The sequence below is a fragment of the Pezoporus wallicus genome, unplaced genomic scaffold, assembly GCF_028554395.1.
Source record: "Pezoporus wallicus isolate ANWC-B61680 ecotype Strahan unplaced genomic scaffold, APGP_CSIRO_Pwel_v1 contig_7073, whole genome shotgun sequence".
NCBI lineage: Eukaryota > Metazoa > Chordata > Aves > Psittaciformes > Psittacidae > Pezoporus > Pezoporus wallicus.
In genome coordinates, this window is record NW_026641326.1 from 3,485,105 (window position 1) to 3,511,440 (window position 26,336).

The 26,336-nt window shown below is 42.2% G+C and overlaps 2 protein-coding genes across 2 annotated transcripts in view; both read left to right on the forward strand.

Moving 5' to 3' along the window:
• PPP4R2 (protein phosphatase 4 regulatory subunit 2) overlaps window positions 1-26,336 on the forward strand; it is a 67,034-nt gene that overhangs the window by 2,682 nt on the left and 38,016 nt on the right. The window lies entirely within an intron of this gene.
• On the forward strand, window positions 1,905-24,484 carry GXYLT2 (glucoside xylosyltransferase 2). Its single transcript, XM_057422989.1, has 7 exons — window positions 1,905-2,163; window positions 9,726-9,915; window positions 10,117-10,248; window positions 16,472-16,723; window positions 17,730-17,853; window positions 21,001-21,173; window positions 21,904-24,484. Exons 1-7 carry the CDS (start codon window positions 1,949-1,951, stop codon window positions 22,084-22,086), a joined length of 1,269 nt encoding a protein of 422 aa, XP_057278972.1. The 5' UTR covers window positions 1,905-1,948; the 3' UTR covers window positions 22,087-24,484.

Here is a 26,336-nt window from a genome sequence, read left to right on the forward strand (position 1 = left end):
GCAGCACGGATTTGAAGCTGTGCAATGTGATTCTTTTCAGTCCAGCAGTGAAATTGATCTAGCTTGAGCATGCACGCTGGTGGCATGGGAGATTTGGGATTTGCATAACTTCATTTGAAAGAAAATGGTGCAAATGGGCAGGGTGGTGGTATACTGCAGCATGTCACAGAAACAAGGGGAAAAGTCTCTGAAAATCCCTTAGAATCAGATTTCATAATGGTTACCGTGGTATTTTTATGCAGCAATTGCTGACACAGCTCCTATCTATGAGAGAGATTTCATTGACAGTATGAAATCACACATTTGTGCAGGTTTAGGCTTTCAGGGGGTTTCTACTGGTACTCATTTTGAAGTATGAAGTCTGGTGGGGTTTCACTGTAGTATGTGCATTCTCAGAAAAGAGCATATGTTTATGCAGTGTGGTTTTTGTGTAGTTTCTCATTTAGTACTGCTATTTTCTCTTAGTGTGAAGTAATCTATATTTTTGCATCTGCTCAGATGCTGAGTTGGATGAAATTCTGGAACAGGAATCATTCATTGCATTTGCATTGATAATAAGGTAAAGGACATTTTGGGATACCCTGAGCGAAGGCGTGCTGTGGCAGCAGTACAGAACGGCTAGGCTGCACTTTCACTGCCAAAGGGGTGCCCTTTAAGTAGGAAAGGACCAACTCTCTGAAGATTTATCCTAAAAGTAAACCTTCTTTGCAAAGTCGGGCTGTGCAGCGGGAGATATAGCCTGCTGGGCCCTTACCTCGGCAGGGTCCTGATCTGCAAGTTCAAGGTCTTTGCATAGTTACCTGTCTGAGGTGTAATGCTTCCCTTGGGTAGCTCTGTGGCTTCTGCAGTGGTCTTCACTGCACAGTTGTAGCACTGAGCAGTTATTTGAAACTAAAAGATCAAACGGCACTGCAGAGAGCACAGCTCAATGGAGGTTGTGCATATGATGGGAACTACTCTGGGCATCGCCCCTCAGCCCTTTTCCAGTGCAGTGCAGCAGCGTGTGATGACTGCACCGTGGAGCAGTCCCTGGAGCTGAAACCACCCAAAGTCAAGTTCATGTACTGTGAGGGACACATAAGGCTCCACGTTCCTGCTCCCCCCATTTCAAGGTTGGTGTCTCCATTCTTTGCACAGCTTATACTCCAAGAATACTGGTATTCTGTACATTTAAAGGTCATTAATCAGGTTCTGAACCTAAGAAGGATTTATTGTTGTTGAATTCACAGTGTTGCAGTCTCTGCTGACAGCAGACCGCCTCAGATCAGTCATACGAGGACAAGTTCAAAGCCACCCAAAAGTAAGTGAATTTTTATATTCCTGCACAGTTTTACATCTATTGCACTTTATTGTGACACAACCTGCCTTCCTAGAATATAGGGTGGTGATAAACCAGCATGGCATGGCAGAGGGAAACAGAAGCTTGCCTGTTAGTACAGTCAGGTGAAACATGCTTCAGAGACCAACTTTCTCTCTTATCTTTTCCTCCTGCCCAACATCCTGAGCACACCTACGCTCTTCCATCACTGCACACCTGCACAAGCAGAGGTCTCAGAGGTGCCTTCGAGCAAGGCAGTGGGGCAGGAGCCGGAGGCCTGAAGCCCTTCCCGGCTGTTCCTCCGCCTCTACCGAGGCTACTACTACGTGCTGACTGCGTTGTTAAATAACAAGGTTTTTCCACAGAGCCCCCGCCATCCCGTTATCTCCATCCGCGAACCGTGTCCCGGAGGTTCCGTGGCGCGGGGCGAGTGCCGGGCCCGTGCGGCTGCAGGCGGAGTGTTTGGGGCAGCTAGTCCAGAGAGTACGGTAGGGCGCGCCCCGCCCCTCCTGCCGGGCGCCGGGCCGGGGCTCGGCGGCCACGTCCCCGCACCGGGCCGGGCCGCGTCCGTGCCGTTCCGTGCGGCGGGTGATGTGGTCGGCGGGCGGGCGGGCGGCCTGACCTCCCGCCATGCGGCTGTCGTGCAAGGTGGCGGCAGCGCTGCTGTGCCTCGGCAGCCTGCTGCTGCTCTATCTGCTGGCGGGCAGCGCCGCCGAGCCCCCCCGCCCGCCGCCCGCGCCCTCCGCGCCCGCCCGCCCCGCCGTGCCGCCCGCCCGCCGGCAGCCGCGGCTCAGCCGGAGCCCGCCACGGAGGAGCCCCGCCGGGGGCAGGCTCGTCAGCGCCAGGTAACGGTACCGGCTCCGGGGCGCGGGAGCTAGCCTGGACCACGCGTGACCGGCCGGCGACCCCCGCGCAGCCACCCCTGCCCCTGCCATCGGCGAGGAGCCCTCCAGGCGCGGCCCGCTCCGGCCGCTGGAGCACGGTCGCTGTCCGGCTTGCGTGGTCTCACGCGTGCCCGGGCCCTCCCGCCCCGCGGGTCTCCTCTGCTATGGCTGGTGTCTCTCGGCCGCCCGGTACTTGGGGCACGCCCCTGTCCCAGGTCGGTTTCCCCTCGCGTCTGCGAGTGACCAGCGATTAGAAACTCTTCTGCAAACTGCTCTGGCTGCCGAAGCACAAACTTTTTCCTGCCAGTTTTCACTCGGAGCGTGGTTGTCAGAGATGCCACGAAAGTACGTGGAGGTCTCGCCTCCGCCTCTGGTCCCTGCATCCAGCGGGGCGATTACCCCCGCTGCGTGCCTGTGCGACGGCGGCCTCTGGAATAGCCGCTTTTTCATGAGTTTGGCCTTGTTTTGAAGGCTGACGTGGGGGAATGCGGCACTCGCTGCCTGGAGCCCGTGAGGAGCCGCTGTCAGTCTCGGGAGCTACACTTAATACTAATTTGTCGCTAATGCCCCCGGGAGAAGGGAAGGTGGCTATTTATGTCTGGTACCGCTGGGTTCCAAACTGCAAGGCATCTGCGGATTTTAAGCTTTTTATTTTGCATACCTTTAATATGTAAATTAATTTAGCGGAACTTTAAAAATGAGCTTAAAGTCGTGGTGTGTTGCGTTTCCTCTTTCAGCACCTTACAGGCAGAGTATTTGTTAAAAAACTAATTACTTCAGCAAAAGATGTGGGCAGCGTGCTCTCGGTGGGTGGAGGACTGTTTTCGCCTTTGCATTCCAACTATATTATGGTCAGTGTGACCTCATATATCTAATTAACTTGGTATGTCTTTGTGTCTTTGATTCACGATTTCACAGATATGTTCTGAATGAAAGCCTGTTCCTGTTTTTTTGAGCTCTTATTCCTTAACTTATTAAAGCAGTTGGTTTCTTACCAGCATTGTTACCCTGCTGAATGCAAGAGATGTTTACCGTGGCTGAGAATGGGTCATGGGCAGAATTCAAATGTGTGTATTAAAGCAGGATTATTTCCACTAGCAACTGTACCTCCTGAAGTCATTTTTCTTTAAGGCATATCTCAGCGATTATCATGGAAATCAAGAACACTGAAGGAAGGAGCCCAGAAAGTGTGAAACTGCTGGAGAGAATAAACAACTGTTCCATTCCAATGAGCTTTTCAGTGAGCATCTTCATGTTCCAAAGTTTGACATTATCTAACTTTTCTATTATTCATTGACTTTGAAAGTACTTCTTACAAGGTGTGCAGCACAACACAAAAAATACTCAATTTAAACCCTGCCACTTCTTCATTTTTTTTGTTTGGTTATGCGTTTTTTCGGTAGGTTTTGGTGGGCGTTGTTTTCCCCTCACATCTGCTGGCAGCACATGATCCCGAACCACTGGCACCAGCAGGAGCTTGTGCAGAAGAGAAGCACAATTCTGTGGGTCCAGTTCTGCCCCTTGCTGAAAGATTGCACAATGTGTTAGCTACTATGAAAATAAAATTTATTTAAGTCAGAGTGTCCATAAAAATAATTTTTTTTTTTTTTTTTTTTTGCTGGGGGAGTGTGTGAGATAATGTGGTCCAAGGCAAGGAGATGCTTGTGTTCTTGGAAAGGCAGAAATACCCACCACTGTGTGATGAATCACATCCAGACTCACATGGTGAAATCATCAGGTGGTGGGATCTGCTTGGCTTTAAAAAGCCTGATCCTGAGTACACCAAAGGCAGTGAGAGGGGCTTCAATTTGGAGTGGAATAAATGGACAATGATTTAGGTAGTTACTAACTTGAGGGTTGAGTATTCCCCTGGATATAATAGGCTTTGCTCATGCATGTGCTTACAGTAGAGTACATCCAATGTAACATACTGAATTGGGGTTGTTGCCAATTCCTTCCTATAGTATAAATAATTTTATTTTAGTCACTCCTTATGTGCAAAGGAAAGCATTTTTTATTTGCTGTGAGAGACGTAATATGGTATGATTCCTTCAGGATAATAAAACATAGATTATGACTGCGTAAGACCTTGTGACCTGATCACATTTTAGGTGTTTCTATGTAGACTGCATGATGGACTCAAATAACCCTAGTGAAGTTTTGTCTACATGAATATAAAAAGTTGTTTTAATTCAGTTTTGCCAGGTTGATCTGTGTAGTTTCATCAGAAGGATGCAGCTTTGGGACTGAACTCAGAAATAATCAAAGATGTTATTTAGGATGCATGTTTGCTGTGTAAGAATCAGTCATGTCGCCAGCGAGGGCAATTGTGTTTTAACTGGGATTTTGTAGTACTGCTTTCTTTAGTGTGCTTCGTGTTGTTATGTGTGATAATAACAGAAAATACTAAGTTTGTAAGAACTGCAGGTTCCTTCTACTGTAAGTAGTCATATGTAATAAAAGCTGAACTCAGTCACACAGCATCAGCTGGCTGGTATGTGGCAAATGCTGGGAAATGTGTTCATATGTCCTGCTTTGGTTACTAGATAATTTTGGCAAATCTAGGTGAGCATTGCATTTAAGTTTCTGGTTAGCTCTGAAAACTGACTTTTGATGCTGGCTTTATTGATCCTTCCTCTTGGAAGTACTAAGTCCTCTGCCTTCAGTAAGGTTTTTTTTTATATGTATAATTATAAGTATGTGCCAAACCAATGTGTGTAAAGTATCAAAAAGCAAAAGGGTTATTGTACATTTGAAGGGCAGATGTGACCACACTTTCTATTAAACCAGCATGGAAGTGAACCTTTGCCAGCACATTTAGTTCCCTTGAAATGACTCTTCCAAAGGAGAACATTTCTTATATGGTATCCTGTCAAGATACTTTCTCTTTCTTTGCAGTCTGTGTGCACACATACAGGTTTGGCTCAAGTTTGATAGCCTGTAATGACATACTGAAGGCCCAAATACCTCAGACTTGTCTAACAGGGAGCCTACTTGATAAAAGAAGACAGAAACATCCATTCTGATACAGAGTGGTTTTCTTCCCTTTCTCTGAGCAGTAGGAGGAGGTTGAAACTTCAACAGTTTTTTGATTGTCAGCAGCTACAGTTTTGTGCAACTGCATTAAATTAGGAAAACTATTAAAAAACATTTAGAGCTTTCTAATTTATGTTTTAAAGTCTGTGAGGGAATGTGTTTCATATAATGAAGCCACTGTTAGGACATTGACTCACTGGGGCAGTGTTGACTGTCAGGGAGAGAGCCTATTTAGTGAATCACTAGTTTTGATATAATGCCTAAATCTAACCTTGTTTATACTGCAAGTGTAAATGAGATCATAATATGAAGACCTTTTCAAAAACTAGCAACTCTACTGCATTTTGTAAGAATCTGCACGCATTATCTGTCAGGAATGAATTTGGAGGCTTGACTAGATTAACAGGGTCTGTAGCGAGATGGGAATGCATTATTTTGAATGGATCTGGATTGATTTAGACAGGTTTTGGGTTCATTATGTTTGAGACACTTTGGCTGTGACTAATAAGAAAATTGCATGTAATCTAAACTTTAAGGCCTAGAAATGCTCTCTGTTGTGCTGGAGCACTCAGGCCTCTGCTGTCTCAGTAACCATGCCTGTCAGAAAAAAATGTATACCGTAAATAAAATACTGTTGGGCAACTGGATGGGAGTTGGTCTGGCTTGTTGGAAAGAAGCCTTTGGTATAAGCATTTTATTGTGCTATGTCTTAGCAAGCCTGTCTTCAGCTGTTTCAGATGGATGTATTCTGCAAGTATTTGGTGGTGTTTTCTGTAGTGCTTAATCTTAGGCAACAGTGCTTAATTTTAAAGCCATATAATAGCATGAGAACAGCACATAAGGGAGAGCAAGAAGCATTTTTATCTGAACAGCTCAAAGAGTTAGGCATGTTATGTAAGTTAGATTTCTAATACATCAACAAGCTACATTTATGTACTGAAATTAGAAGAAGGATATCAAGGCCTGTAACAAAAACCTTGTATATTTAGTTTATTTGTTCTTGTTAAACATGTTAAACTCTAAGGCCCAGGTCATTGTATTGTTTTAAATGCATTTAAACATCTAATTTAGATTGTAAAATCCAATCATAGGCTCTGTCCATAGCCAGTACGTTGGACTATAAATGAATGTGTGTGTGAATGTTAGGAAGAATTAGCTAATAATAATAATTGTAGCACTCTGTGGATCTACATGCTCTTTTAATGTGCTTGGAAGTCTCTTGAGGTAGGTTACCATTAGTACTATAACAGCTGCTCCTCTTTTATGGGTAGGACAACTAAAGCAGAAAGAATTAATGACTCGCCCAAAGCTTTGCAAGGACTGACTTACTGAAATAGAGCTGAAACCAATGCTCACTCACCCTTCAGCCACTCACTGAGTACTTCTCTGTGTCAAAAGCCCATCAATGTCTTAGTTTGATACTTACCAATATATTATTTCTTGCTTGCCAGCTGTTTTTTATATATCACATTTTATCCCTTGTACAGTTTACCACAGTATTAACATACTGCATCCTTTAAAACAAAGTATGCATGTTTTGTGTTCCATTAGTTATGTTGTCCAGGAACACCTGAGCAGGGAGTGTATCACAAAGCCTTCTGCTTCCCAGCATGTTTGCATCAGCCGCTGGAAACTGCCTGATAAATAAACGTTTGCAATTAGAGGAGACATCCTCTAACATCAGGGTATTTAAAAGATGTGTAGATACGGCACTTAGGGATATGATTTAGTGGGGGACATAGTAGTGTTAGCTTTATAGTTGGACTTGAAGGTCTTTTCCAACCTAAACGGTTCTGTGGTTCTACAACTCAGGATTCAGTATGTACCTTATATGAAACCTCAGCTTAAAGCAGCTTTCGTTAAGCAGTAAGTCTGTTTGAATGAGAAGGCTCCTGGTGCCCAGCCCAACTTAACCCCAGTAGAAATGAAGTAGCTGCCCTATTGGTATGAGCTAATTTCTAACCTGCAGTTTCTTTCCTTACAATACGTGGTGGAGGCTCTCATGCCTTCATGAGGGGATCCAGCTAAGCCAGCACAGCCATTTATTCTGTATAAGGGAGAATAGATGCTGTTGGTCAAACTGGAACTGTTTTGGTTTGACGACTTTGGCTGTATCCTGCAGACCTTTAAGGAATATCCTTTGACTCAGATTATATTTCTCCCCACCCTTTGTTCCTCCTTTCACTGTAAGTACATGTGTGTAAAGAGGAGGGATGGGGAGTTGTGACGTTCTTTGCTATAACTGGCTCTTTTGCCTTCCTGGCAGTTTGACTTTGCCTTTACACCTGCTTCTTTGCAGACTTCTGGATAATAATAGTAATTTTATGAAGGCTAAGCTAAAATTGCTGTTAAATGCATCTTGCTGTGGCACTTTCTTATCTCCCTTACCAGCTCATCTTTGTTTTCACAGCCCTCTTGTTTTGCTTATGTACTTCTTAACTAACTGTTGCCCCCAGTGTCCCTACTAGGGCAGTTGAAGTACAGCCTTGTGCTCCTTTTCTTGGGGATTTTTATGCCTATTTAGGCCACTGCAGGCTCCTGAACCCCTTCAGTCCAGGCCTTCAAGACTCATAATGCTTCATCTCTGAGGCTCTGGTCTCTGGGGCTGAGAGGGTGTCTTTGTTGGCAGGCAGGATGTCTCTTATTCATCTGCAGCTCCCATGGGCTTACAGGGCATTCTGCTTTCATCAAGAGTTGCTTCTGCTGGGTCTGTTTGTTGGAAGTGCTTGTCTACATATACTGTCTTTTTCACTAAGAAATAGCTGCATAATGTGGAGTTCACTGTGGCTAAAATTGCAAAGAAAAGCTCAGTGCTTTGGTGTTGGGTTTTGAAATGTTGCAATAAAAGCTTAGAGTTTAGTCCCTCTCCCAATGAATTCCATTGCCACAAGCTATATCAAAGCAGTTCTCATCTTGCATATGGCTTGATTTAGAGACTCAATTAAGAGGAAACATTAAACAGATAGGGAGAAGGGGGGAAAAGGGGATCTGTGTGAGCAGCTAATTATTCACTTCAATAATTCAGTGGTTTTTACACTAATAGGTTGTAAAGTAAATACCACTTCACAGAGATGTAGTATTCAATTATTTATACACTGATGAAATTGGGGTTTAATTAAGAGTAAAGCCTAAGACTTTAAACCCTTAATGAAACTTGTTGCTGTGTATAGTCAGTAAGTACCACTGTCTGGTATTCCTTAACACAGAGGTGGGTTACACTGCTGTTACACAGAGCAGCATTTTAATGTCTGGAAGAAGATAGTGACAGCTTTATGACTGTCATTTTTCTCTTTATTTAGAACTTTTGTTTCAGATATTAACTTTGCTGATTAATTGCATGTATGTAATTGTTTGTGCTGAGAAGAGGCAGGGATTGATGCTCTCTGTTCAGTGATATGTCAAGAACTGGTAGTGATCTATGATTAGCCTTTTGAACTCTCCCATAATGATTACGATGCCTGTGATTTAGTTGCTTTGTCAGCACACATCCATGTAATGGAGTATAAATGCCATCCATGTTGGAATGTGAATACAATACAGTAGAAACATTCCTGGAGGATGTGATTTATACCTCTCCATACTGATGGGGGGACACACAAAACCAAAAGGACGTATTTTCACAATGTCTTCTCCCCAAAAGAACCCTGATTTTTCTGGCCAGCAAATGGACTCGGTGCCTTCTCCACACAGATTCCCCTATAGTTTAGCTTAGATTTAAAGCCCACATAGATGGATGCTCGGTGAAAACCCCGTAGTTTGGTCCTTGACTGCTTATGGAATGTAGTCTGATTCATCTGGGACATGTGAATCTGTTTGTTTTTAAAAATCCCTATTTTAGCAAAATCTCAGGCATTCCGTGGGGAGAAATGGAGAGTGGTCCTTTGGAACTATGCCAGTACCTTCAGGCCAGGATTAAGGCATGCTTTTTTAATAGCAAAATTAATTAACTCTTAGAATAATTTACATATGGATGGAGTGGATTTTTTGAAAGTATGGGTGTCTTCTTCCAGCCTAGCCATTATGGGCCTGGTAATGAAGTTACTGGATGTGGCTCTGCAATCTGCATTTTGTTACAAAGTTGGCTGGGTAGTAATCAGTCCATTCTGGCTTCATAACATCTAAGCTGGGGGAAAAGAAAACAACTATCATTTGCACAGAGCGAGTTGTTGTCTGGTTTGAGATGCTGTTGAATTAGTTTCATCTGTGTGTGTAGCACAGTGATTTATGCAAATCCAGAAATGCAGGGATAACTAGAAAATCTCTGAAAATAGTGTATTTCTTTGTGTTGTACTTTTAAAACTATTGATTTGTGCTGTTGACAAAAAATGGCATGTGGCTCGCATGTTCTGCGGGTATGTAATCAGGAACAAACTTCCTGATCCCTTACAGAATGAAGGGGAGTAAAAAACCTCCCTGATACCTGTTAATGCAGGATTCTCTTTATGTCTCTCTCAGTATTTCTTCTATGTCTATTTATGAATTTCCAGGAAGCCTGGAGAACAGAAACATTCAAAAGAGCCTTCATCTTTGCAATGCATGCATCTGGCAGTTGTGGCATGTGGGGACCGGCTGGAAGAGACGCTGATCATGCTGAAATCGGCACTTCTCTTCAGCAACAGAAGGCTCTGTTTTCACATTTTTGCTGAGGATTCCCTTAAGCCTGAATTTGAGAAGAAGGTGAGTTTCTTTGTCATTTGGTAAATAAATACATGAGTCACAAGTCACAAATCTCTGAGGAAAATTAGTCTGACATCAACAAGTAGCAGCTAAACGCTTTCTGTGCTGTGCGTGGTTTATAAACTCCTTACAGATGCATATATTTTGTTTTTAAAAAGCTATATAAATGTAGTGTCTAATTCCTCCCCCCATGTCTTTCAGCTGAAGGAATGGCCTTCCTCATACACAAAGAAGTTTGAATACAACATTTACCCAATAACCTTCTCAGTAGGAAATGCTCAGGAATGGAAAAAGTTATTCAAACCATGTGCTGCCCAGCGCCTTTTTCTTCCGGTAAGGCACCTGAATTCTGAGTGGGTTGCTTCAGGAAAAGGTTGATTCCACCAAAAGGAAGCTTTGTTAATGTAATATTAAAACCATTTTCAGTCTAAAACATCTGCTTAGAGATATTTTAGTCCTATGCTTTAGCCACTTAAAAGCAAAACAAAACAGGAATCCAGCCTCACTTTTTCTCCTCCTAACAAAGGATGTGTGTTTCTTATTTGTCTCTAGTTCCATTAGGCTCTCAGCCTTTTAAGACTCAGTGCAAGAGCTCTTTCAGGGCAGATGCTTTCAGGGTAGATGCTGCATACCTTCCATAAATAACATTATTTTCAGTGTGCAGTCATCATATCCTCTTTACCCACTATCTCCCTTTCCATATGTTAGTCCTTAGACTGATGCTTTTGGCAATCCCTTTTCCTTGAGTTTTATTTCTTTTTCCAAGACAGTCAGATTTGCCCTTAAGGTACTAATTCCAGTGTGTTCCAAGTCAGATTTCATGCAAAAGCATTGTGTATCCTGGGATCTTCAGGCTCACTGGAAAGCTGTATTTTTTGCTGTATAATATGTGTCATAAACTTGGAAAACATATAATGTTGCTGGAGAGAAGGGAGGTGTTGATAACAATTTTGCATACACAGAATATCAAAATGGAAAGAACTTTTGCATAAAGCGATTTCTGTGGAATTGAGAACATCTGTCAAAAATATCTTGTGCATTGCTGTTGATTGGGGTGACTCCAGTAAGTGACAGGCTATTCACATGATCCAGATTTCATTGCTGCCTTACCAGAAATGGGGGAGGATGACAAAGAAATCTTTACTTTCTCAGATGGAAACAATCAGGAGACAGCTGCGGGTCCAGAGACGTAGGCTATGAATGCATATGTGAGAAAATATGTGCTGTCAGCAGTTCTGTTTATCTGCCATTTAGGGGTAGACTATCAAACACACAGAGGCCAGATGGGCTGAAAGTAACTCCAGCTTCAGCAGGAATGCTGTCTACCCTGAGTAAATATTTACATCACCTGGAAAATAATCCCCAAGAGTTAGCTTGTTCAGTACAGATTGTTTGTAGGGATGTACTCAAATGGGACACCTTTCACTGCGCAAACACAATTCTCTGTTCTTACTACGGTGATAATTTTTGGCATTTTGGTAAACTCTCATCACAGAAACAATTTCACTTTTATTTGCCACTACCTTTCTGATGACAGAAAAGGGTTATGTATCCATTCTGATTCCTTTAGCCTGGGCAGTACGTTTTTGGTTCTTTTTTTGCCACTCACATGTTGCCAAAGTTCACCAGTAATGTTCTGTAAAGGAGTGTTAGAGCATTGCATATTGTCTTATCAAAGCTAGGAGGCAGCCTGAACTGTAAATGTTTGTTTTTCTTGGGGCAGTTGCAAAATGTTGTGTGTGTTCAGGCTGAGATTTATGGCTTCAAATGGGGGGGGGGGCGGTTGTCCGAGAGTAGTTGCAGCTGACACTTAAGTTGATGTGAATATAGTAAAGAAAACAAGTTGTAGTAATAGCTGTGGTGGCAAGAGTCCAGTTGGACTTTGGTATTGAAGTTCACAGGGTGACAGAACCTTGGGATGTTCCTGGGTAATTTCAGCCACAGTTATTATTTACTTTGGTGCTTGATAAGGAGGTTCTGATATCCCATTTGAATGAGCCAGTGCTGTAGAAATGCAGTCGGCACACAGTGGGAGCAGAGGGTTGCTGGTGGTATTGCTTACAGAACTATTTTGCCTTAGATTTTAAATAAATACCAGCAGGATGTCAGCATCCTTTTTTTTTTCCCCTTAGCCTTCCCTGCAATAAGCATTTTCCCCTGCGGTGGTATAAAAGGTGCCTGGATTTAGGGAGGATCTCAGGAGAGCAGTAGTTATCAGCTGTTTAGCTCTTAGTTGTGCAAATTGTCTTTCTCCTGATAATGCTAAGCCTGAGTGGAATGTGAGTCTTTGATTCACAAGTGGCTCTCCTGCCAAAGCAATCTCTTCTACAGCACCAGCAGGCATGTGAAAGTGGACAGGAGGGTGTGAGGAATGTGTTAAGAGAAAATTGCTTAAGAATCTTTCAATGGTTTTACTCACTGACAAAACTAGAGCTCTGGGATGTGATCCTGCAGCTTGTAGTAATGAACTGCTTTGTCCTGGAGAACAGGCTGATGTTGATGAAACCATTCTCAGTTTGTTGAATCTACTGGGCTTGCTAAAGTATTAAGATCATACAGCATCCTGCATTTTACAGAGGTGTTCTGTGACATCTGATCATGTTTGCCTCTTACATGCAGGGAAAGTAGATTGAGCCTCCACATAAACTCAGAAGTCTAAATCTCTTGCAGCAATCTACTGCAATAGAACAATCAATGAGATTTGCAAAGACAGAATATGGATGGATCTTAACATGAGCACAAAAGGAAACTTCAAAAATTAACCAGGAGGGTAATGCTCTCAGCAATCACTTGAAACTGTTTTGTATACTGATATGGATGTTAAGACACCGGGTGAAAAACTGTCTTCTGGTCTCACAAATGTCACAAACCACAGAGCTGCCCTGCCGCTGTCTATATTGCTGGTTTGGAGCTACCAAAACAATCAGCTAAAATGAAATGCTTAAGGGATTTTTGGATGATTTTAGCTCTCATAGTAACTAACATTTAGAACCCTTCTCATAACACTTAATCTACTTAGGAGCTTTTAAGGTAGATTAGCAATATCCCTGTATAACAAATGTCCTTTTGAGTACATGAAAGGATCCAACCCAGTGGATCAGTGGCAGCACTGGGAATTAGTGGCAGCACTAGGTAAGTTACCAGGATCTTATCTAGACAAAAGTTTCTGCATCTGACTTAATTTCTTAATACAATTAAGTTTAGTAACTCAACTTTGTGGTACTGCTCCATTAGCATCAAGATTTGTGATTTGTCCTTAATTCTGGATAAAGCTCTGATTAACTTCCATGCTGGCCATTGCAAACCATTAGGTAGCACAGCTTCACAGTACACCAGTATGTGTGTTATTACTTGCCAACCTTGCTAACACAGGCAGAATCTATGGAGACAGAAGTTGTGAAATCGAATTACAGATAACTGAGTATTTAAGTGAAGTGTTAGGCTAAATATAGGCAGTTCTGTGCAGAGCTTTTTGACAGATTATTAAGAATATTTTATATAGCTGCAAGAAAATCACACCTCTCTTAAGCTGTTCATGCCAGTAGCGTGAGGAGGAAGACAGGTCCAGTGAAGCCATGTTTCTGACCAGTCGTTTCAAAAATCACAGTCTCTCAGGTATGTCTGCATGCTTTGAGCTAGCAAGTGTGAACCTGGGCTACCAGACAGTCTTGCATGGCTTATGCTCCATGTCAGATGCATGTCATTTTTAAGCTGCAGTTATGTTGCTCTGGTTGGCTGTCCTGGCAGGCTCAGAGCACTCCTAGCCCTAGCTGTGCAGCATCTGGAGCAGGCAGAACAAGCTGGAGCTAAGTCTCTTGCACCATAGGGTTACCTTGTGGTACTCAACTGCTTTTGACATTGAAAAGCAGCAAGGTCAAAATTCATTGTCTTCCTTGTATGCTTTTGAGTAAGTAAATGCAAGTATTCTGAGGGCTGAGTAAAGCCTAAAATATTTTTTTTCAAAAACTTCTTCAATTTGGGAACAAAAGCTGTGGGTCACTGGGAATGCTGGGTTACTGAAATGAAGTGTATCCCCAGTGTAACTCCACTGAAATCCTGGGAGCTACAATAGGAACTCTTAGAGCCACAATTTCTGCAGTTAAATTCCCCTAAGCAAGGTGAGGTTAAATGCGTAGCCAGAAGGAGATGGGATCAATTCAAACTGACACCACAGGTTTTAAATAAGTCTTAACACTTCACATGTGAAAGAGAAAAGTGTGAAGGGCTTAAAGGAAGTAGCACAGATTTTTTTCATTAGACTGTTGGGTGTCACTGCAGGGCAACACCTTGAACACAGGAGAGGGAAGAATCTTCTGAAAGAGCATGTGAATCCCGAGTGGAGGAATACAAGGTGAAAAACTTCAGGTCAGATGCTGCTGGGCACCTGCTTCTCTAAGAGTTGGAATATCTGCTTGGACCTGTCTGTGTGTAGGAAAATTATTACAGTCCACTGACTTCCACAGTCTTAAATGAATGTGTAGATTTAAGGTTGCTGAAAGAACAGTTTTCTGCTGGAAGAAGCAGTGTCCAGGCTTCCCCCTTCACCCTCTGCTGGAAGATACCCAAACTGGTCTCCCTAGCAGGGTACCCTTAGAAGAAACCTTTCATAGTGTACAGTGTGCCATGGATCCCTCAGGCAAAGCCCAGTATTCCTCATGTGTTATCTTCTGTCTTGGACTAAATTTTAGGGTGATTTTTTTTCTTAACATATTTTAATTTTCTAAGACTTCATATAGTAGGTGCCTATGAACAGGACTTGTAGATGCTGCAGAATAGTACACTCTATCTGGGATACCCTTAAGTTGAAAAACCCATTCTTTTCAACCATCTGACTTCTATTGATTTACTCTTAAAGTAGGATTCTTTTTTTACTTGTTTTTTCTTTAGTACTGGACTCCAGGATACAGAATGTTTGCAAATGTTTGCCTCTGAGCTCCTGGTGTGTTATTGAACTGTGTCACTCGTTTATTTATACCTGCACATGCGGTTTGTATGGTTTTTGTGGAAAAATGGTGTATCGCTATAACCTTCCATCCAGCAAAGGATGGGCATTGTGTTGGATTGTTTTCTTGGAGCTTCTTGTCAGTATAACTTGTGTTTAATATGTAGAGACGCTTGCCTTCTCCTTGTTCTGATACGTAGGAAGAAAATGTAGTTACTGTGTCAGGAATACAGGTGAGGGATTTGTTAAACTTGGCTAAATGTCAGTCGGAATCCCAAAGTGTGCAGTCAGGTGAAAAATCCCCTTGAAGTTCATACTCAGGGATTTGGCCTGTTGAGCATGATTAAAGGTAATTTTTTTCCCCACACTTGTTCAAAATCTTTGTTGCTCACTCTGTTGCACAGGTAATTGTCAGTCACAGTGCACTTCAATTTATGTAAAATTCAATTGATTTAGTAGCATTTACTGTTACCTGCTTGAATAGAGTTTGTCATTAGTATCATTGCTTCATGGAGGAGTGATTGTCCTGTTCACTGAGTGGTGAAAATCAATAGCCTTTTGGATTTGCTTTTTAAAGACAAAAAGAAAGAGAAACGGGGCTTTGGCTGAGACCAATATGAGAAATTTTGAGTCCTTTGGGAATTTTTGAGTTTTAGCAAATAAAAAAGAGCAACAACAATGCAGTTGGAACTGATGGTCAACTTTAGCTAATAATATTTATTACTTAACAGCCATCCTTACAGATAGCTGGTGCAAACATGGAGGGAGTTTTCTTGCCCTGTTGAAGTGCTTTATCATTTGCCCTACTCCAGTTAAGGAATGAGCATGTAAGGATATGGATAGCCACAAGGGGGAACATTGTAAGCAAGGCTAGGTGAAATATCCTGCCTCTAATTGACAGTTTATGCCCTTCTGACTTGACTAACTCCACTGTGGTTATTCCTGATAGTCTGATAACAGAAATCAGAATCCGACCTATTGAGTTTTAACGTGACATTTCACTTTACCAAGCAAATTTTGGTCTTCAGGAGGATGCATGTACCTTTTGGTGATCAATGGGGTTTCTTAATTAATGGGGAACATTTGTATATATTAATACTGCATGTAAGTCTCCCAGGAGCACAGGGTTGTAATAGGAAAAACAGTCACTAGAAAGGCATAAGGAAACATGATACTAAATAGAGATGGAAAGTATTCTGTTCTACCAGCTTACCCTTTCTGTTAGTGGAGCAAGCTGTATGTTTCACCACTTACAGATCTTGAAAAGAAGAAAGCTATGTAAATAAATATCCTATGCATTTTATTTCTGAACTGAGACTAAATGGTCCTTGCAGGTACTTTTGAGAGCTCGGTGGATTACTGTTTCATATGAAGGTTAGAATCCAACTTCTGTGGTCTGGTTGCTGTTTGCTGTGCAGTTCGAAAAAAACCCACTAAACAAACAACAAACCAATAACCTGGTAACTGCTATTCCTGTGTGTAATTACATTTAGCTGATAAATCAATAACCTCTTTCAAATTATTCTTTTAAAATAACAGTACCTTCTGCCAATAATCTTCCTGTTGTCTATTTTCTTTTCATCTATTCCTCTCCTTGCTGTGCAAACCCAAAAGGTCATTTTGAAGGATGTGGATTCTCTCCTTTATGTGGACACTGATGTCCTCTTCCTGAGGCCCATCGATGACATCTGGAACATCCTGACAGAGTTCAACTCCACACAGCTAGCTGCTATGGCCCCAGAGCATGAGATACCAAAGATTGGCTGGTACAGTCGCTTTGCACGTCACCCTTATTATGGGACAACTGGAGTCAATTCCGGAGTGATGCTAATGAATTTAACACGGATACGCAACACTCAGTTCAAGGTGAGAAGAGATACAGCTGTTTCAGGAAGGAATGAGCTCTGTATCTTTCACGGCTTGTAAAGCTTAGTATAAAATTACATAAAGTTTGTAATATAAGAAATCTGAAAAATAGAGAGTATATATATATAACTGGGAACTAAAATAAATTATAGGGAAAATGATTATTAAAACAAGTAAAGCTTCCTCAAGAGACCGGAGCACAGAGAACTGCAGATGCAGTCTGTTAGCAGTAGTGAAACTGGCTGCTTAAACATTCCTTTTTCCCTAGAAAGACCCATGAAAGAATAAACTCCAGGATCTCTACTGCAGTCATTGTGGTGTTGTTGAAATTGGAAAGCCTGATGTAAATACCCAGAGAAAATGGTAATGTTTTGTGTCTGCTGTAAATAGAATTTTGAATCCTGCTGCAGATCAAGTGACTCTATGAATTGATATAAATGAGAGGGGAGAATTTTCACTGGCATCTGACGTGTCTCCTCTTTTGTGAAAGGCCTGACTTGTAGAATCTGTGTCTTTCATTGAGCACGTATTCTCTAGATCTTCTTTTAAACTTTATTTGCCCCAAGTGGTTTTGTTCCTCAGCCAAAGCTGGGGGTTTCCTGTATTGTTACAGGAACAGCTTGAGCTCTTGGTCTTGATAACCATTATATTCAGGGAATATAATTTTTTGAGTGCATTTTCGTTACTCAGTTTTCACCTTGTCCCTGCGTTTTTGCATTTTTCCACTTTTTCTCCCTCCTGTTGCTCAGAATAGGAAGACTCTGAATAGCAGGAGCTGACATCAGAGATAGACCCAGGAGACCTTGCTTTCCTGTTTAGATAAACAGCACCATCAGCTCTGCTGTTTCAAACCTATCCAGGTCTAACACTTCCTGGCAGTTCTTCATTTTTTACCTGGGGATGTGAAGGGGTTCAGCAGACTTATAAGTAAGTGGTGCCACAGTCTGATTTATACATCACATAATGTCCCTCTACTAACCTGTTGCTTCTGGTTTCTGCCCTGCAGAACAGCATGATACCGAGTGGTTTGAGTTGGGAGGAAATGTTATATCCATTATACCAAAAGTACAAAAACTACATTACATGGGGAGACCAGGATTTACTAAATATAATTTTTTACTTTAACCCAGGTAAGTAATGACTCTTGGGAGTCATCATTAGATTTGTTAAGAACATTTCTCAAACTTGATATTTTTTTCTTAAATGCCATTTGTTATTTATACGTATAATGTATTTGGGCATAAAGTTAATGAGTGAGTACACTAGGATTTACAGCCTGTGAAACTACTTCTGAATGTGGTGCTGCTAGTGGGGCTCAGACTTGGTTCCATTGAATATGTAAATCTGTTTTCTGGAGATTCTGAGAAAATAGGGACGTGTAACATTAATGATCAGATGCAGCAATGAAGTTCAAGTTTTGTGTGTGCTTAAAAAGCACCACTGGACCAGGGCCTGGCTGAAGAAATATTTTTGTTTCAGATGTTTATCTGAATGTGAAATTGCCAAACATTCTCCAAAGCTGTGCTTTATTTTTCTGCAATACAGCTGAATTCTGATATTTATGCAAAGAGTTACAAAGCAAATACAAATGGACACAGCCACTGGAATATCTCTTCTAAAACTGGTGCCCTGCCTACTCTTGCTCCTTCACAGTTCTTGAGAAAGATGCTTCCAGCCTCTCAGCTGAGTGACCCTGCCTCAGCAGGCACCAGGGTCGTGTCATCTATATTCTGCTCCTTACATTTATGCATTTTCTACTCTTCTGTATTCTGCTTGCTCTGAGACTAAGAGCAGCTCTCTCCAGTCCTTGTTCTCAGAGAACAGATGGCATAACCCACCTATCCTAGTGCGGACCAGCATGACCAACACATACGTACTTGTCAGCCCAGCAAAAATGTGATCTTTGATTCCTGCCTGTCAGTCTTGCACAACCCCTCTGAAAACAGCACATAGCATTTCAGTTTGTCCCTTTTCCCGTGAATTGGGGTTGTATTCCCATGAGTGCATTCCCAGGGAACTGTCAAGTTTGGGCATCTGTGTTTTAGAAGGGTATGACTTTCCACAAGTGCTGAGACAGTTTCTGGGAATTCAGCCCCTTGTGAGTATGGTGCACTGGTTACACAGAAGTGACTTCAAGCACTTCCAAACCCAGGAATATCTGAGAAATGCAAGGATTTCAAAACTGCAACATAGTACATGATTCCCAAAGAAGCTGAGGACCTTATTTCATGCTTCTGAATGGATGCTGAGTATCCATTCTTACTTGCTTTTTCTTGTTTCCCATGTGACCTCATACTCACTCAGGTGATCTTAGGAACAGAATAAGTTTGGATTTATATTTATTTATTCTGTTCCCTTTTTCTCTAAGGAGTCACAGGCTGGGTAACTGGATATACCCAAATCCAGGCAAATAAAAGGAGAAAGCGAAAGCAAAGTGATAAGCTAACATCTGTTTGCTGCAGACAGATGTCAAGCATCAGATGTACACCCTCAGTCCTAGGGAAAAAATAAAGTGGAAGAAATCTTCATTATGAAATCATAAATAAATTTCCCAAAAGAAATGAATGTTATGGGAATAGGGCCTACTGGAGGAAGAAGAAGCTGAGGCTGGGTTGGTTGTGAGGTTAAACCGAAGCTGCTAACTTCAGTGTGGTGGAAAAAGAAAAGATTACAGAAGTATTTGAATTTTCTATCAGATCCACATGTTGGGAGTTTCCTGCACCAGTCTCTGGCCTTCCCTTGTAACTGATAAATAATTTTTTATGAATGACGTAACATGAGACTGCACAAGGAAACAAAAGAGCTGGATACAACTAAACCAGAAAACAAGACTTGCCCCAGCTTTTAAGCTGCTGGGTTGTTGAGACCAGTCTGGGAAAGGGTCAGTCAAGATCCTGCAGGTGGCTTTTTGTAGATGCAGTGCATTGGCTTAAAAATGCCCAGCACCTGGGGCCTGGAGAGACGAGCCCTTCTTCCCATCTCTGAAGGCTGCTGTGATGATTGATGGGTCTGAAGGCTTCCAGAACAGCTGGAGCCCGAGTCCAGCTGGGACAGCAAAAATGCACAAACGCGTCACGGTGAGAAGGTCACAAACGCTCGGATGACGTGTGAAAGCTCATGAGCACCTGGTGACATCCTTTCCCCACAGTGACCTCCTGGTGACTGTACTGGGAAACATCTGCTCAGGGTTACCAGAAGGATCCCCGTTACCTGTAGCAGGGTTTGGATCAGACATTACTGCTCTTCCTGCCCTTTCAGCAACACCAGGGAGCAGTTCTGGATGTGTGATGGGTCAGACGGAATGGGCACCATTTACAATCTACCCTTTCTGGACAAGTCTCCTGCTATATAGAGGGAGATTTCTTCCCCTCAAGGGAAGAAATGTTTCAGAAACTTTTATCTCCTACATCTTCAAGAGCCACACAGGACCAGCTGCAGACTTCCTGGGAAGCTAGGAAAGGCCAAGTGAAGAATTCAGTCATCAGTGTGTCTGGCATGACCTGCCAGCATCATGCAATGATTCATTGTGCTCCATTTCTGCAGCAGAAAGGTCACAGGGACTGGTGTCATTTATTATAAGCAGATTGCAAATCCTGTGGGTGCACAGAGAGTTTAAAAAAGGAAAAAGAATCAGTAGGAGAGAGGAAGTTGCAAGCCCTTTTGAGAAATTCAGCTCATCTTTAAATAACCTAGGCCTGTGAAACTAATGGATGGCCATTTTTAGAAGGACTGTGGATAAAATACCTTTTACACTCTGCTGTATCTCAGTATAACAAATTGCCATAGCCTCAGTGAAAGCTTCAGCAGTCAACCCCAGATATACTCTGCAAGTTTTCCCATGCTGTTTCCAGAAGGACTGAGGATTTTGCATAGCCCTGCTGGTTGTGTGTGCCTCCCTAGTCATTTCTGTACCTTCAGAAACTTCTTAGGGGCAGAGGGTGCTGGGTGGTGCCACCTGGTGCACACAGTCTGGGTTTGAGTCTGTCATTTCTAGCTTTGGAAAATGCTGCCCTGGTTTATGTTTGCACCCAGTCTTTGTGTTGGCCTCTCTTTCTGTTAGCTTAGGTCTAACAGTGCTGAGGTTTGTATAGTCATCCCCTGAGGCAAGGAAGCTTCCCTGTGTAGCTGCTGTTTGGGATATTTGCAGAAGAGCTAACTGAATTTTTCCTGATATCAGTGGCAGCTTTTCCACAGAACCATGGTTTAATTGGTTGTAACTCTTGTTTGATGTGTCTTTTTCTTTCCTTCACCCCATCTTCCTTCACTGACATGGGCAGAGTGTCTCTATGTGTTTCCCTGTCAGTGGAATTACCGGCCTGATCATTGTATGTATGGAAGCAACTGCAAAGGTGCAGAAGAAGAAGGTGTCTCTATTCTACATGGAAATAGGGGTGTCTACCATGATGACAAACAACCTACGTTCAAGGCACTCTATGAAGTGATACGTGATGTAAGTCTTCTGTCTTGACAGAGGCAGTCCTTTTATTTCAGTGTAATTATAGCTTTAACCAGGTCACTCAGACCGCTCTTCCAGCAGATCAGGCTGAGCAGAGCTGTGCTGTATGTGCACCCATCAGACACAAGACAACAAGGTTGCTTTGGCCTCTCCTGTTTCACTGCATGCATGTGTTGGAGGTGGTTTAGATGATCTTCATATTATAGTAAAATTCTAATTAAAAAGGCTGATAAATTACTTTTCTGTAATAACAGAGGTAGGAAAAGGAATTGTTTAGATGGAGTTATTCCTGCTAGTTCTGCAGCTCTGGTCCATAAATACCCAAAGCAAGCTTGTCCTCCCTGAGCACCTACAGCTTTGGGGCACACAGAAGGCAAAACCTTGCATATAGACACAAGTCCATATTCCCACTCTGGATGTTGTATGAGTACACCTCCACTCTCTAAAAGCTGTGTCATTACAGTATCCCTGTGTTAGCAAATCTCCTTTCAATGCAGACTCCAGAAATACAGCTTCTGGGCAGTTGGCTGGTTCAGGTAATACACCTTTTCTGAAAGCAGGTGCCCTCAAGCAGAGCAGTGTTTGAAGCTGACAGGCTTTGCTGATGCTGTGGGAATGTGGGGGACAAGTCACTGCCTACCTGCAGCAGGCTCTTTTAAAGAAACTTCTAAAATGCCATTTTGTAACTGGTGAAAACTAATAATTCTTCTTTTCTTGTCTTTAGTTTCCATTTGAAGACAATCTCTTCCAGTCTCTGTACTACCCTCTGCAGTCCAAGTTTCTGGATACAGTGCACACTTTATGTGGGAGAATTCCGCAAGTATTTTTGAAGCAAATTGAGAAAACTATGAAGAAGGTGTATGAAAATCGTGTCATTGTCTACTTGGGTGCCAACCACAGATACTAAATGTAGCTATATATTTTTAAGCAGTTTTCAGTCTTGCACCCCATCTCATGAAGCATAAAAATGAAGAGTACGAACTCCTTTTCTGAAACTCAGAATTAAAATAGTTCCCTTATCCAATTTCCTAATAACCCCTGAAATTACAAAACCAGAGGAAATCCTAGGACCTAAGCTGTCTTTTGTTCTCTTCTCGTGTTTACTCTTGGTTGTACCAGGGAGAGGTGAAGATTCTCACTTTCATTTGATGAGTTTAGTTTGCTTGTTTAAGAACAGCTGTATTCACTGTAGCCTGTACAGATCTTAGGCTTGACAAACTATGGTTTGAACCATGTGACGTCAGGAGTATAACTCTGAAATGACAGGGCAAATATTCTTGACTCATGAGAGCACTGAATTACAGAGCAGATCACTTGTGTGATAGGATCAGTTAAAATTTACTGTAGTAAAGGGAAAGAATTTGCTTAAAATTGCACTTCTGTCTCGAGGTATATTACCTGCTGTTCTTCACACGTAGGACCTAAGATTTCTCTTACTTAAAAGAATTAGAGGAATAGAAGTGCCTCTTTGTACTTTACAGCACTTTTTGTCTGGTGATTCTCATTTTTTCCCTTCTGCTCTTCAGTAGTTTTGTGGGGGCATCTCATGAAGGAATTACAAGGAAAATAATTGCAGCATCAATAGGAAGACTGTACAAGAAATGTGAGGGGAATGCAGTGGAAGCTGTGGCACCTGCACAACTAGTGGAGAACAGCAACACAATCCTTTCTTGTGGTGTACGGTCATGGTCTTCCCCTCCAGTGTCTTACAGTTTTAAGAATGTATCTATAATTTGGTAATACTAATTGCATTAGACACAGTCCAAGAATATTGTGAATGAAGAGAACAAAACCAGATACTGTTGATCTGGTTTCCTCTTTAATTAATCCTCTCTAATTGCTGTTTACTGCACAGTAACAGTAGTATGCAACTGACAACCAGGGATGCTGCGACTGCTGCCTCTGACTCACCTTTCCGGTTCACCAGAAACTTGGGGTATAGACATAATTTCTGCCTGGTACTTTTGTCCGTGAAAGTTGAGAGTTTTATGGTAGGATCATAATGAAGATCCTCAAAGTGAAAGAGGATACAGGATGGCTTTAATGCTTATTTAAAATACTTCATGTAGTTTAGGTTTCGCAAGTATGATGATCACCTGATGAGATTCACACACAACAGCTTATTAAAACTAGCAGTAGCTGAAAGGTGCTTGGCACAAGTCACTGGGAAAGTGAGGATGCTCTTAAAGAGTGGTGATACAAGAGCAGACTCCCAGAGGGTGTTTGCTAAGTGTAAGCCCCGAGGGGTGTGTGTAGGTAAGTGCTTCAGGAAGACAGCAGAGAAAATGATCTTACTTATCAGGTCTGTTCAGCAGGTAAAATTAGCCATTGCTTGGAACTACTCACTTTAATAGGCAAAGTAGGAGAGGGGTGAGAAGGGTGAGATACATGGAGCTTTCTTGTACTGAAAGGCAAACCGATAGAGGTTGTATGTCCTGTACACGTAATGTGTGTTTATTAGCAATAACCATCCTGGGGGGTGTGAATGAGTGAAAAGGATATGTGTCCTAAGTTAAAACGTACGATTTCTGAAAAATTGCAGTTTTGGGGGTTTCTGCCCTGTCCAGTCAGGGCTGATGCACAATTTCGTAAGAAAAGAGACTCCAAGAGAAAGTCCTTTAGGTTTGCATGTTCCTCTCTCCCTGTGTGGCAGCTCCTGAGTGGAGGGAAAGGCAGGCCCTGCTGGCATCTCAGCTGCAGTGAACAGCCTGTACACAGGATGAAGCACCGGCAAACACCAGCGTGTGAAAACGCCTGTGACACATCCGTAAGTGCTGGGTGAATGACACAAGGTGGCTAACGGCATCACAGGAAGCATCTGAGTAGAGGAGGTGTTAAGATAGAGGCTTGAAATAAGGGACATACTATCTTGGTCCTAGCAGTCTCACTGCTGCTCTCTGCTAGTCCTCGCAGGCAGGACAGACAGACAGAAACTGTTGTTTGCGGGCTGTGTGCTGCAAATTCTAATCAGTGATTTGTGTGATTCTGACTCTCATCCCTTCTCTTGCAGTTTGCCACTAATGTGTAAATTGACGTGCAAAGGAGACAGGCAGCTCTGCATCTATTTTGATTGAAAGCACAGGACCCAGAAAGACATTTAAAGTGTAGATGTTACTGCTTCTCCAACTTAGTATTGTCTGGTTTAACTGAAGTTTTAGCCGCCACTTAAAAAGAACAGAACACTTCTAGTTGCAGAGAGGAGTGTGAATGTGACCCAAATGAACACTGAAGACTTCAGAGTCGGAAGGCAATGAAAGGCAAATTCAGCATGCTGTTTTAAAAAGTTTAAGATCATCTAAGCCTAACGTAGGTAGGTAGGTAAACCTTTCAGGATAGCAATACTGAGAGCTTATAAAAAATACTTGCTTATATTAGCTTGCTTTTTGATCTTTGTTTTCAAGTATCAGGGTAAAGCTGACTGTGGGTCAGATGAGGCCAGATGAGGTGCATGCTGGGCACTCTGAATTCCTCATTTCTATGGTAGCTACAAGCCACGGAAAGTTGCATAGCAAAAGTCCTGTTGCCCAGACAGTCATAACTCTGGTGCTAAGCCTCTGAAGTTTGGGAGGCTGGGATTGTGTAAGCTGTGATTCAGCAGAACCCAGCAGCTACGGGCACATTAAAATGAAGGAATGGAATTCATTACAAAACAAAAGCATTTTTGCATTTAAAATTATTAGAGATGAAACCAGTGCTTTTTATGTTTACAAGAGGTGCTACATTATGTTTAGAAGGAATTGTGTTATATTCTCAACAGCTATTAAAATTTAAGAAGTATATGCTTTAACATGAAGACTTTTTTTAATATAATACCAACTTGCAGGAAGAAAGGGGGAGACTCCCCCCTGCTGAGCTGCTTCTGAGCTCCCCAAAGTGGCTTAAAACAATTCTGTAACTTCAGTTTTGTTGCTGTTACAGTTATTAATATATGTTTTATTACCGCTTCCAAAACCATGATATATTTTGGTTTTAACAGTAGTTGATTCTAATATTAATCTTATTTAGAAACCAGTTTTAATTCCTTTCCTATTTCATACTTGTGGCTAATTCCTTGTTAATTAGCCTTCATTTATTTTAATAATGGGATATGTAAATACGTATATAGACTTTATATCCTCACTCCCCCTTCCTCTCATGTATTTTAGCTATTTCCAATGACATAGTGTAATGAAACCACCTTTGCTAATGTAATACCCTCAGCAGTGTCAGGCTAACGTAGGGGGTAAACAAAACCAGTTTTCTTTACACTCCAGCACATGGAATGTATGGGTAACAAAGGGAAAGTATCCCCTTGCACACTGAGAAGGAAGCAGCAGGGTACAGCAGAGAACTGTGCCTGCTTCATCTGAACTTAAGCCCCAAACCAGCAAATGTTGGATACTCTGAATTTTGCCTGTGTATTCGGGGGCTTATATGTAGTGCATAATGCTAAGCATGTAACCAAGTCCTTGCTGTATCAGCGCCAGATATTCAGGGTTTAAAGTTGCTATATTATACTTGAACTTGCTGAAGACAGAAAAATAGGGGCTTTGTAGTAAGTGCTGCTGAGCACCTTCTTTTAGCTCAAAGCCATTTAAAAGGCATCAGGCTACCAGTGCACGTTGTACCACAAAGAGCTGCCGGAGTGGGAAGCATTTGGTCGCATCATTTCTCTAATGTGAGAGTTTCTCCAGGCTATTTGCCTGCATGTTACAAAGCAGGCTTAGATAGCTACACTGTCCTGTCACTTACAGGAGGAAACTGGAAACCGCTCTGTGTGTGTGTGTGTGTGTGTGTGTGTGTGTGTGTGTGTGTGTGTGTGTTTGTAATAGGAGCGTGTGTGTAAAGAATTCTGTACCTTTTCTCTGTCATTTAATTGCTCATGTATTTTTGTTTGACAAGTGCACCAATTGTTTATAGCTCCCAAGGAGGCCTAGCAGTGCATTTCTTTGTTAAGATCCTTTGGCTTACAGTACAAATAAATGAAGTTTTAAGCAAGCTCTGTATTTTGATAGTTTCCTTTTAAATACAAGATTTTGTGTCTCTGTGTGTCAGGGGGTGATGGGTCTGATTGGGATGGAGTTTTGTATTGGTGGTGATGATACAGTGTGTGTATGCAAAGTATGTCTGCATTGAGCAGAGAACAGTGTTCCTCTTTTACAATTGCACTGTAGCAAG

What these genes read in the sequence shown, in the direction of transcription:
- GXYLT2 (XM_057422989.1), top strand. Translation starts at nt 1,949, where the DNA reads ATGCGGCTGTCGTGCAAGGTGGCGGCAGCGCTGCTGTGCCTCGGCAGC. An exon ending in AGCCTGAATTTGAGAAGAAG is followed by an intron (nt 9,916 to 10,116) that starts GTGAGTTTCTTT and finishes CATGTCTTTCAG; the next exon opens with CTGAAGGAATGGCCTTCCTC. An exon ending in TCTATGAAGTGATACGTGAT is followed by an intron (nt 21,174 to 21,903) that starts GTAAGTCTTCTG and finishes TCTTGTCTTTAG; the next exon opens with TTTCCATTTGAAGACAATCT.